Source organism: Neophocaena asiaeorientalis, unplaced genomic scaffold (assembly GCF_003031525.2).
Source record: "Neophocaena asiaeorientalis asiaeorientalis breed wild unplaced genomic scaffold, Neophocaena_asiaeorientalis_V1.1 scaffold65, whole genome shotgun sequence".
NCBI classification, from domain to species: Eukaryota; Metazoa; Chordata; class Mammalia; order Artiodactyla; family Phocoenidae; genus Neophocaena; species Neophocaena asiaeorientalis.
The window spans coordinates 17054687-17066336 of record NW_020173215.1 but is presented as its reverse complement, the minus strand read 5'-3'; the positions used below and the strand labels follow the sequence as shown (position 1 = coordinate 17066336).

The window sequence follows — 11650 nt, the reverse complement described above, 5'->3', positions numbered from 1 at the left end:
CCTCCTGGCCGAGCCCTAGACCTAGAGTTGGGAGCGCAAGCCTCGCCGGGGCGGGTGGGCGAGTCCTGCCGCCCGCGCCCCCCGCCTCAGTCTCCCTCTGCGGACTGGGGAAGGAGGAAGTTGACCCTTTGCAGCTGCACGACTCAACAAGAGCTGCACCAAGCTTGCTTCTCACTCGGCCGCCCGCCTCGCCACTCGCGGGATCCTGAGAGCCGTCGCCAGCCAGGCCGCCAGCCGGACCCGGTGGACAACTCCGCAGAGACCCACGAGTGACTGCGGGAGGCCGCAGCGGCGTCGCCCGCCTGCGCATGCGCGGGCCGCGCAGCCTACCGGGACTGTAGTCCGTCCCTGCGGGGGTCGGGGCGTGAAGGTGGAGCGGCGGGGGCGCGGCGCCTACACTTCCCAGGTGGGCAAGCGGGCGGGCGGCCCTTCGCGCCGGTAGGCGCGGCAACTGCGGGCAGAAGCATCGGCTGCGCAGAGCCCAGACGACCCGACTCCGAGCTGCCGCTGAGATGAGCGCAGGTGAGTGTGGGGACCGAGGGACCCGCGCGTCCCCGAGCTGGGTCGCGGCGCCGCGAGGGCTGGGGTGGCTGCACCTGCAGACTGGGGGTCTGCTCCAGCCAACTTCTGCTTCAGGGTCTTGCAGTCCCGAGGGTGCAGCGCGCAGCCCCCTGTCCCTGCGCCCCAGGCGGTGAGCTTGGCAGCGCGCACTGGGGACCCTTTCCCCGCTCGGCGCCGGGGTGACTGCGCTGGGCTGTCTGGAAGGCGCCACTCCTTTGCTTCTCCCTGGCGTCCGGGGTCGCCACAGGCTGCAGGAGGCGGCCAGGGTCCGGCGAGGGGGCACGGGACCAATGTAGACCCTGTCACGGAGAGGTGTGGTGACATGGGGCCTTTGCGGCAGGGGCCGCCGCCCTTGTGCGGCTCCAGCAGCGCCTGGGTGGGGGGCCGTCAGGCCTGACGCCCGACGCCCTGGGCTGGCCCGGGTCAAACTTGGGGTCGCGGAGCCCGCAGGTGTGTGCGACCCGCCCGGACGTGCGCGCGTCCTCTCTGCGGGCCCTCACCCCTGCGTATCCCCACAGCTGGCGCTGGCGACGCGCTCGCTGGGTCTGACAGCCTCTGTGTGGCGCTGAAAAATCCCACGTCGCCACAAGCCAGCCGCGCCTAGTGCGCTTGGGGAAACTGAGGCCTAGAGCCGGGGGCCTTGGCTCCTGGAGAGAGTCTGGAGTGACCAGAGCCCCTTTTCGAGAGCCTTCTGGGGCTCGCCACTGGGCTGAGGGCTTCTCCCTACATTCCCTGGCAGGGAGGGGCTGTCACCCCATTTTTCAGGGTGCGACCAAGACTCACCAGACTTGAGTCACTTGCTCAGCTCACGCAGCTGGGCCAGGTTTCGGACTCCTGTGCTCTCTCCTGAGCCTGTCTGGCCGCAGACTGCAGTATGGCCTCTGGCCATGGTGCAGAAAACAGTGGGGACAGCTGTTTTTCCGGGGGGGCTGGGGGGGACTGGGGAGGGAGTGTGCCTTTAGTGAACACTTACTGTGTGCTCTCTGCTTGGGGGGTGTGCTTCCAGGGACCAACCCCTCCCAGGGGGAAACAGTTCCCTCCCCCTCCTAAGTGAGGAAGGAGGGACCACATGGGCGGTGGGAATTGGGAAAGCGGCGGGAAGCAAGTGGCAGGCCCTAGGAGGCAGAATTCTCTAGAAGAGGATTTCTGAAATGGCCACCCTGTTCTCTGGAGGTGGCTGGGGAGCGGGGCACCCCAAGACTTCACAGAACCTCCAGACGCATTTATCTAATGGCAGGTGGGGGTAATGGCAGGGTGCACACAGGGGAATTTTAGGCTTTCCATGACCATAACTGATACCTCCGGTCTCTCCTGTAATCAGGGGGAGCCCTGGAAGAAGCACTGGCCTTTCCCCCTCCTCACGTGTGGTTGTCCTGGGAGAAGGGGTGCTTGGGCACCAGGGCCCTGGGGGATCATGGGCGGAAAGAACAAGGAGACTGGGGTTTGAATCACAGCACCCACCGGCTAGTCTCGGACAGATCGTGGCCCCTTCTGGAGCTTGGCTTCCTGATGTGTAAAAGCACTATTGCTGCTTCCCTGGAGGGGATAAGGTAGGAGTGGGAAACCCCCCATGCAGCAGGTCCTCCCTCAGTAGCTTGTAAGGGTCAGTAAACCTCAGCCTTGCTGAGTTAATCGAGCCCTTCGCAACTGGCAGTGGGCATGCTCTCCCCTCGAACTGTCGCTCACAGCCCAGCTGATGATTTGCAAGGCAGTAGTTTTCACCCACAGCCGTGGTGGGGGAGAGCAGATGGTGGTCCCTCGTGCAGGGCTCTTGGGCTCTAACGTCTGGCCACTGTGCACATCTGGCAGGTCAGGGGCTTCCATCATCAACAAGGTCAGGTCCCCTGACGGCCCTCACCAGGGAAGGCTGGCATCACCCCCAGAGCTTGGCGCCAGTAGGTGTGGCTGGGATCACGTGGTCCAGTCTCCAGCTGCCCAGGCGAGCCGATGGTCAGACTCTGAGGCGACCTGTACAAGCACCCCGGGTGGGAGGCTCCCCTTTCCTTTATGCCATCGGGGCCGCAGGCATATCTTCCTTTAGTCCGATAACCCAGGGCGCCTTTGAGATGGCTCTGGTGTTGGCATCAAGGGCACATGCAGTTGCCTACATGTGTTGTTGCACAGTCATTTCGAGTGGTCAGGGAAATTGTTTAAGTGGCACCATGGTGAGGTAGAAGGAGCTGGCGCTCTGCATCAGATAGGTACACTAGCTGTGCTTAATTTACTGTTACCCCCGCCTCGGTTTCCCCACTGTGTGCAGGGAACGCCTTTGGCTCTGTGCGCAATGCTGGCCCACACTTGGCGGGACCCAGGAGATGATGGTGAGTCTCGTGATGGCTTCCTGACATCACAGCCCAGGTGGTCACGGCAGGGCAAGGCGGGGCAGAGGAAAGAACCTGAGCTGGGAGGGGCTCCGGTGCCAGCTCTGCCACCGTCGGGTCCGTGCTCTCTTGGAGCCTGCATGTCCTCCCTGGGGCAGCTGCAGGCCTGGTGGGTAGGATTTCCCCAGGTGGTCAGAGGTTCGTGGGGGATTGTGTTAGTCTTCCAGGACCGCCATAACAAAGTAACCACAGACCGTGCAGCTTAAACAGCAGAAATTTATCTTCTCACACTTCTGGAGGCTGGAAGTCTGACATCGAGGTGTGGGCAGGATTGGTTTCTTCTGAGGCCTCTCTCCTGGCCATGTAGACGGCCGCCTCCTCCCTGTGTCCTCACATGGTCTTCCCTCTGTGTGTATCTGTGTCCTTATTTCTTTTTTATAATAGGAGTGCAGGGCCAGGTGGAGAGCTGGGTGGCCGGCTCAGCCCTCTTCTGTACCTGTGGCTGCTGTGTTAGGATCACGGAGCTGGAAGGGGCCTGGGAGATGCTCCAGTCCAAAGCCACCTACCCACACAGAGGGGAAACCGAGGGCTGGGGAAGGAAAGGCAGCCATCCGGGGGCCAGGAGGGTGTGTGGCAGACAGCCTGAGACCCGGTCCCCTGCTCTGGTTGGCTCAGCCCCGGCATTTGGAGCAGAGAGACACATTTCTAATCCAAGTGTGGGCTCTGCTGTCACCACAGACATTCACCACGGCGTTCCTAACAGCAGCAGAAAGTTAGAAACCAGCTACATGTGGAGGGGAGCGATGGGATACTAGCCATGCGATTGCACATCCAGTCGACAGAGGTTTACTAAACACCTGCTATGTGCCCAGCACCGCTCCGGGCCCGGGGCTCAGCCGTGGATGAAAACAAACGGCATCTATATCCTCCTGAAACCTGTCCTCTGGGGGTGGCGGGAACATTCTAGTTAACTGTATGACAGGGGTTTTTCATGCTAGGAGAACGTGCTTAAGAAGAGCTTAATTTAGAAAGCAGCTGAGGACAAGATTGTATATCTTATATGACTTCAACTTTACAAGACAGTGGAGGAGAGCAGACTAAGGGAAGTAGGTCAAGCCGTGCACGGCGTCCTCCTGGTGGAGGTGGCAAACGAGCCACTGCTCCCCCCCTGCGTCTTTATACTGCCCGTCACTTTCCCCGGTTTTCTTCACTGTGTGCGCCTGTCTTTTGCAATGAGAAATCAACTGAGACAAGAGGGCGTTGCTTCCAGGTCTAAGGCGGGTGCGTGCTGCTTCCGGAGTCTGTGACTTGGTGAGAGGTCGGACGGTTCCATCCGCAGGGGCCGCTGTCCTTAGCTCGGGTGGAGGTCTCCCAGATGGCAGCATGTGGATCTTAGCACAGGTAACGACACTGGTGCCCGTTTTCCGTGTGTGACTCCATCTGAATTAGGTGTGGCCAAAGACAAATCATCCTGACCCAGGAACTCATCCAAAATGGCATCTGCAAAGGATGGCCGTTGCCTAGGAACCAACGGGACGCTCTTTAACTCAGCCTGGGCATTCTGATCTCCGAACTGTTGGTCCCTCACGTCCAGGGTCACTTCCTAACCCGCCACCCGAGACCCTTCGATTCTTTATGGTTTCCGTCCATGTGGTAGTTTGGGGGTAGGTGGCATATTCTCGAGACCCAAGCCCTGACTTTGGTGAACTCTTGGACCGTCCAGTCTTACTGTCCCGGAAAAGGGAGTGGGACCCTCCCTCTGGAGAAGTCGCCTGTCAGACACCCGGACCATCCAGAGCATCGTCTGCATTGTGGGAGAGCTGTGAGCTGGTAAGAGGGAATCAGCAAGTCTGGTGGTGAAGGGAGCGGGCGGGGAGGTGTCCGGCCTCTGGACGGGCCTCTCCTGCTGCCGGGCCTCAAGGCCAGGCCAGCTGCCGGGACGCTGAGCTGCTCGCCCGATGCCTGACCCCAGAGCCCCGGCTCCACACAGACACGGGCGCTTCCTTGGCCTCAGATCCCAGTTCTGCCACCTGCCAGCACAGGACCGTCCAACCTCCCTGAGCTTCTGTTGCCTCTTCTGGGGTCTCCGTGGCGACCGAGGGTTTTGAGTGCATGGCACGCGGAGGAGCCTGGAAATCAGTTAAAATAGTTGCAGCAGGAAGACTCGGGTGGTGTTCAGACGGCAGCTTGTATTTCCTGAAGGGGATCGCGTGGTCTCGCGAGCTGCCATGGGGACCGGTCAGATGTGTGCCCAACCCGCCGGCTGCTCGAGCAGCGGGCCTAGGGCCGCTAGGACGCGAGGCACAGCAACCTGAGTGCTGCGTCTTTGTTTACTCAGGGATGTTTCCATTGCCAAGGTCTCTAGGGTGTCGGGCAGCACCCTACTTCAGTGTCACGCAGCCTCGGCTTGTGGGGTGCTCCCTTGGGGCCCATGCCGGGACCAGATGCTCCTGGGACCTTTCTCAGGGCCGCTGGAGTGTCCCCACCTACAGATGGGGGAACAAATGCCTGGGCGGGCCCGTCAGGTGCCTGGCTTCACTTCATGACATTTGCAAATGCCAGAGCTGCATTTGAACCCTTTTCTGCCCCTGCATGTATTAGCTGGTTACAATGGTAACTTTGTAACGTGTGGCCGAGGATGGGTAAGGTTTGACCCACTGGGGGCATCACGACCACGCTTTCTAGTGTGAGTGGTGGTTACAACCCGTCTCCTCCCCCGAGCCCAGAAGCGTGTTCCCATTTCCAGGTGTGGCGCCTGCCCGCATAGCCAGGAAGGCAGAGCCAGCCCCAGCCCTGCTCTGTCTGCCCCCAAGCGTGTGCTCTTTGCCTCCAGCCGGGGCTCCTGTCTGGGGTCATGGCGTGGCCCCAGGGATCCACCCAGGGGTGGACAGCACGGACCGTGAGAGAGTTTCACCAGGTCAAGTCCACATGCCCCCCTGTAACCTTGACCCCTGGCCCCAGTTCTTCCCTCTGCTGGGTCCCTGTGGCCTTCCGGAGCTGGAAGGCAGCATTCATGGCCGTCCCAGGCCTCTCCAGCTCCAGCTCAGCCCTCCAGCGCTCCAGCGTCAACCAGCCCCATCAGTGCCTGAGTTCCTTGGACCCTCAGCCCTACCTGCCGGACCTCTGTGTGACCTCGGGTGAGCCGGCTTCCCTCTCTGGGCCTCAGGGTACCTGTCTGTAAAAACAGGGACCACTGCTACCCTCAGGGGTGAGACTGGCGCCCTTCTGACAACCCTGTTCCCCCACTGCCCCAGAGAGATCGTCTGGCTTTGAGGCTCAGCCATCGTTTCAGGGAAACACGCCATGTGAGCCAGGAGATCTCCGAGCACCCTTCTGTGTCACGTAGGCCTCATCTGACAATATCACAGCAGAAAGCACTTTGCCCTTTATGCGAGGGTCCCAGTGTACGGGGGTTTCTCCACAGCCTGTCAGGAAAGCAGCATCTGTGGATGTCTGACTGATACCCAAGCCAGGAGAACATCTGAGTGCGTGTCCGCAGGAAGGCCTGGGGTGGGTGGAAGGTGTGCTTTGAGTTCTGTGATGCTCGCTTTGCCTTTGACTCAGCCAACAGCAAGCCCTGCGGGTGCCTCCTGCCCTCAGGGAGGCTGCTGGGCTGGTGGGGAGCCAGGCCCACGTTAAACAGGTCCTGTTGCAAAATGATGGACTGGGGGGTTTCACGCACCATGTTGCCTTGGCCGAAGATTCCTAAGCAACCAGGCAGGTGGTCTCGATGCCTAGGTGGCTTTGGGGTCAGAACACCTCGGCTCCGGTGTGGTCCAGCCTCAGTCTGGTCGGGGCCACCTCTGTTCCCAGCCACCAGGTTGCGTAACTAACTGCTCTTTGCCTTGGTTTCCCCACCTGTCAGGTGGAGATAATAGTGCCTGCTTTACAGGACTGTTCATGGGCTGTGGTGTCAAGGGCCTGGGGTGGTTTTTATCATAGCTGGACACACTGTCCAGGGCTCGGGGCAAAGCCTGCAGGGTCCACCGTGGCATCAGCTGACATCGTCAGCTGGCTCACAGCTCTTCCTCCATTGGTGGTTCTCCTCCCTCCCCCACCTAGCCCGCCGGTCCTGTTCATACCCCCTGACCCGTCCCCGAGGACCGGGAGAAGCCCAGTCCCCGGACAGCTGCCCGCTCCCAGGTTCTTAGCGGTGTTTGGGTTGCCTCGGAGCCTCACCACCCGCACGGCGACTCCGCCTGGCCCCCTGCACGTAGTGGGCACGCTGGCTGTCCTGGGGCTTGAGTTTCCTCTAGTGCAGAACAAGGGGTTGGAGAGGCGAGCCGGCAACCCGGTTCCAGCCAGCACGCCAAGGAGCCACCGCCCAGTGTCACTGCAGGGCACGCGCGCGGGGCTGTCCCCGCTGGGCGTCTGTCCTCGGGGCTGGGCTGGATCGAGCTGTGTGGATCCCACCCCGCCCCGTGTCCGCACAGGCTGCCTCGTGACAGGTGCTGCACGAACACCCAACCAGTGGAGGAGGGGTGACGTATGGAGTGGAGGAGGGGTGACGTACGGAGTGGAGGAGGGGTGACGTACGGAGTGGAGGAGGGGTGACATACGGAGCCCGGGTCCCGCTTCGCGCTCGGCCTTCTCGTCTGTTTGCCCTCATCCCGGGTCGAGGGCCCACAGTCAGGCCTCTCTCCGACCTTCTGCTCTGACATTCTGCTTCTGCTCGGACGTCCGTGGCCCCAGGATCTTGCTGGAAAATGACATCTCCAAGGGCCCAGTTGGCGCTGCAGTTGGGCATGAAGTTCTAAGAAGGAAGGATTGCGGGGACCACCCACGGCCGCCATATCAGTTTGGCAGCCCTGCGGCCGTCTCCATTCACGTTGCGGGAGACGGGGATGTGAGTGCAGGTGGTTTACCTGGGAGGTGGTCCCAGGAAGCACAAGTGGGAGGGGTGGACGGGGAGGGACGCAGAGCCAGGGGGGTATCTGGATGGGTGGGTGTCACTGTGGGTCAGGGGGGCTCAGTCCTGCTAGGGGACCGTGCGGAACGCTCCTCAGAGCCAGGGGACACTGGGGCCTTTGTCCTGGGCAGAGGGCTGGTCCTGGAATCGCGTGTCCCCCCCCCCGCCCCCACCACACTGTACAGCTGTCCACCGCCACCCGGGGGAGCCTAGAGGCGGGATGGAGGCGGGCAGCACTGTGCAGCCGCAGCGCCCACAGCGGCCCCCACGGGCCCCGGTACGGTCCAGCCTCCGTCTGGTCGGAGCCACCTCTGTTCCCAGCCATCAGCCGCCTCGAGGGCTCACAGCTGTTCTGGAAAGCTCGCTCACTCGGTTTGTTGAGTGCCTGCTGTGCGCAGAGCACTGTCCTGGAATTCCTCCTCCGTCTCCCACGCTTCCCCCGGAACCCAAGACGCCCAGGACCCTTTCCTCCACTCCTTTAGGGTTCTCCCTCATCAGGACCGTGGGCAGCAGGCGGAGCCAGGGGCTCCTGCCGAGGACTTGTGCCTGGTCCTGCCTGCTGTGTGACCTGGGGCTAGACACTGCCCCTCTCTGAGTTGCCTCATCTCAGACTGAACAACGGCCCCCCAAGATGTCCCTGTCTTCATGCCCGGACCCGGTGGGTGTGTCACCTACATGGCAGAAGGGACCTCGAGGATGTGACTAAGTTAGAGAGCTCGCAGTGGGGCTCAGGTGATGCGGTGGGGTCCATGCCATCGAGGAGGAGGGGGCAGGAGGGTCAGAGAAGAGGGGCTGTGGTGGCGGAAGCAGAGGTCAGAGAGGAGAGAAGACGCGGCCCTGCTGGCTTTGCAGACGCGGGAAGGCGCCCCGAGCCGAGGAAGGCGGGCGGCCCCGTTTTGCCAACTGCATGTTGTTCCGGAGCTACGTGATGGGCTGTGGTGTCCCACGCAGCCGGGCCTCTTCCTACTCAGGCTGCCTCTGCCTCCAAGGGCTTTAATGAGCACCTGGGGGGGCCAAGGAGGAGACAGTAGCACGCAGAACTGGCCGATCCAGGCTGCGGCCTTACACCCGGGGCGCGGGATCCCCCGCCGGGCTCAGGACGTGCCAGGCGCACACCGCGTGGCTGCACCCCTGCTGAGTGGGGGGTGGGGAACCCTTGTAAATATTCTGAATGTTACTCCTGGTCGTTTGCAGTTTACTGGTAAAGGAAACCGAGGCTGGACAGCAGGGCTGTGTCCGGTAACCTGGCAGCCGGGATTCTAGCCTGGCCAGTTGCCTGGTTCAAAACCCGCATGGCCTCCTGATGAAACAACCCTCCCGGCCTCCGTTCGGCTTCCCACTCCCGTTCCCCGAGTGAACACCTGACCCGTGGAGCTCTGAATCGTCCACACCTGCCGGTTCTGCGGCCACACTCTCTGCCGGCACAGGTGGCCCAGTCTCCCCCACACCCCGGACGGGGCGCACTCTGATACCCCCGGCGTGCGGGGACCCAGGCGGGGTGAGGCTGTGCGAGACCCGTTGCGTTCGCGCGGGAGTGCGACCCAGGTAGGCAGGGAGGTGGCGAAGGGTCAGCAGACCGTCCAGTGTGGCTGGAGTGAGCCAGCCGCACGGGAGGGGCCGTCCGGGTGGGTGAGCGGGTGTGCGCCCAACGGCGGGCCCGGGGCCTCGACACAGCCAACGCCTGCGGCCCTGAGCATCCCTGCTGCTGCTGTGATCGCGCCGCGTTGACTCGGGGCCCCCGGGGGCCTCTGTGACACACTTCTCTCTGGCCTTCCTGGTGCTCTTGCTGTCCTTCGGCTCTGAGACCGGCCTCGTCTGCCAGGCGCTTGGAGAGTAATTGTGGAGTGCAGGGTTTCAAGCATCGGTTCCCTTGAACACACCTCCGACGTGCCGCGGAAATCAGGAAACGTGATATGTGTGCAGAAGCCCAGCGTCCAGCCAGGTGCCTCCCTGGCTGCCTGGGACGGGCGTGGGACGGGCATGGGGTACAGAGCAGGTCTGTGTGCTGAGGATGAAGGGTGGCCCTGCCAGGGCCGCCTCTGGAATCCTTGGGCAGGTCTCCCCGCCCTCCCGACCCCACCAGACCTCAGTGTTGCTTTCACTGCTCTTCCCTTCCAGCCCTCTCATCCTGCCGGCTCATCCTCTCCCCTCTGGCCAGGCTGGGCCCCTCTGCAGCCCTGCGAGGCCCGGGGCTGCCACATGAGAGCTTTCTTCTGCTCCTGCCACGGCTGACCCTTCCTTTCCTCCATTGGCACCCATCTCCTGACCTGACACCCCAAATTCCTTCTCTGAGAGCAGCTCACTGGGGCACAACAGAGCAGCCAGCCAGCAGCCTTTGAAGGAGCTACAAGGAATTAAAATAGCTGGCGGCAGCACACACGCCGAGCCCCGAAGTGAGCCCCTTTGGGAGGCACTCTGCAGCGCACGGTGAGGTTTTCTGACAGCCATGCTGTTGGTGAGGGAATGGGGCTGGCGAAGGAGGGGTCAGCCTCCGTCACTGGGGCGTCCAGTAGGAGGGGGGCTGCTGGAATGGAGCACCGTAAACCTCGGGGCTTAAAACAACAGAAGCTTATCCTCTCACAGTTCTGGAGGCCCGAGGTCCAAAATGGGCTGAAGTCAAGGTGTCGGCAGGGCTGCGCTTCCTCCAGAGCTTCTGGGAGGAATCTGCTCCCCGTCTCTCCCAGCTGCCAGCGCTCCTTGGCTTGCGGCCACATCCCCAACCTCAATGCAAGCATCTTCAGGTCTCTCCCCTCCCATCCGTGTGTGTGGTCAGATCTCCCTCTGCCTCTCTAAGGATGCTTGTGACTGCATTTAGGGCCCACCCAGATAATTCAGGATAATCTCCCATCTCAAGGTCCTTAACTGTATCACATCTGCAAAGACCAACCGCATGATTTTTAACCATGTAAGGTCACGTCCACAGGTCCTAGGGCTTAGGACGTGGGTATATCCGGGCGGGGGGGGGGCATTATTCAGCATCCCCAGGCAGCTTCTCAAACGTTCTGTCTCTGGGACTGAAACCCTTTCTCCTTCCTGTGTGGGTCTCTAGAATAGCTGAAGGTTAGAGGAAAGACCCATCATTAGTTAAAAATTGTTACTGTTGGGGCTTCCCTGGTGGCTAAAAAAAAAAAAAAAAAAAATTGTTACTGTTAAGTCAGCCAGTTGTACACATCCCCCGATCCCCTGAGCTGGATGCCATCAGGGACGGCTGACCGTCAGCGTGCATAGTCTCTAAGGGGTGGTTAGGCGAGATGCATTGAGGCTTAAATATGTTCATGGCCTTTGGTAGGAGAAGGTGGCTAATATGATTTGTGCATAAAAAGTCGTTCGCTGAAGGGGTCACGTACTCTGCAGGGTGAATGTCCAGCCACAGATGCTGGGCCAGTTAATCATTGTCTGTCCGTCCGTAGCAGCTGTTCTCCAACTTTGAGGGCGTAGGACCCCTTCACTCAAATTTATTGGGGACCCCAAAGAGTTTTTGGTTGAATGCATTGTATTTATTGATATTTGCTGTATTAGACCTTAAAATGGAGAATTTTATTTCATTGAATAAGAATAATAGCCCTTTGTATGTTAATGTAGGAGTATTTTCAGGGATCAGAGTGGCATTGCTTTACAGTTTTGCAAATCTCATTAACGTTTGGCTTAATAGATGTCTGCTGGAGCTCCTGTCTGGCCTGTTTTCTATCAGTTGTGATGTCACAGGGCTTCCGGAAAACTCCATTGTACACTCAGAAGGGAGTGGGAGCGTTGGAAGACGATAACATCTCAATCTTTTTTATTTTTGCCTCTGCGCCTCGAGGCTTGCGGGATCTTAGCTCCCTGACCAGGGATTGAACCTGGGCCCTGGCAGTGAAAG

General features: G+C 60.7%; 1 protein-coding gene across 5 annotated transcripts in view; it reads left to right on the top strand.

Annotated features, from left to right (window-relative positions):
- The first annotated feature begins 409 nt into the window (after window positions 1-409).
- ABLIM2 (actin binding LIM protein family member 2) overlaps window positions 410-11650 on the top strand; it is a 149871-nt gene continuing 138630 nt past the window's right edge. For all 5 annotated transcript variants that reach the window (XM_024745189.1, XM_024745187.1, XM_024745188.1 and 2 more), the window contains exon 1: window positions 410-522. In XM_024745189.1, coding sequence (XP_024600957.1) covers window positions 513-522 — 10 coding nt within the window. In that variant the 5' untranslated portion in view covers window positions 410-512. The remainder of the gene's footprint in view (window positions 523-11650) is intronic.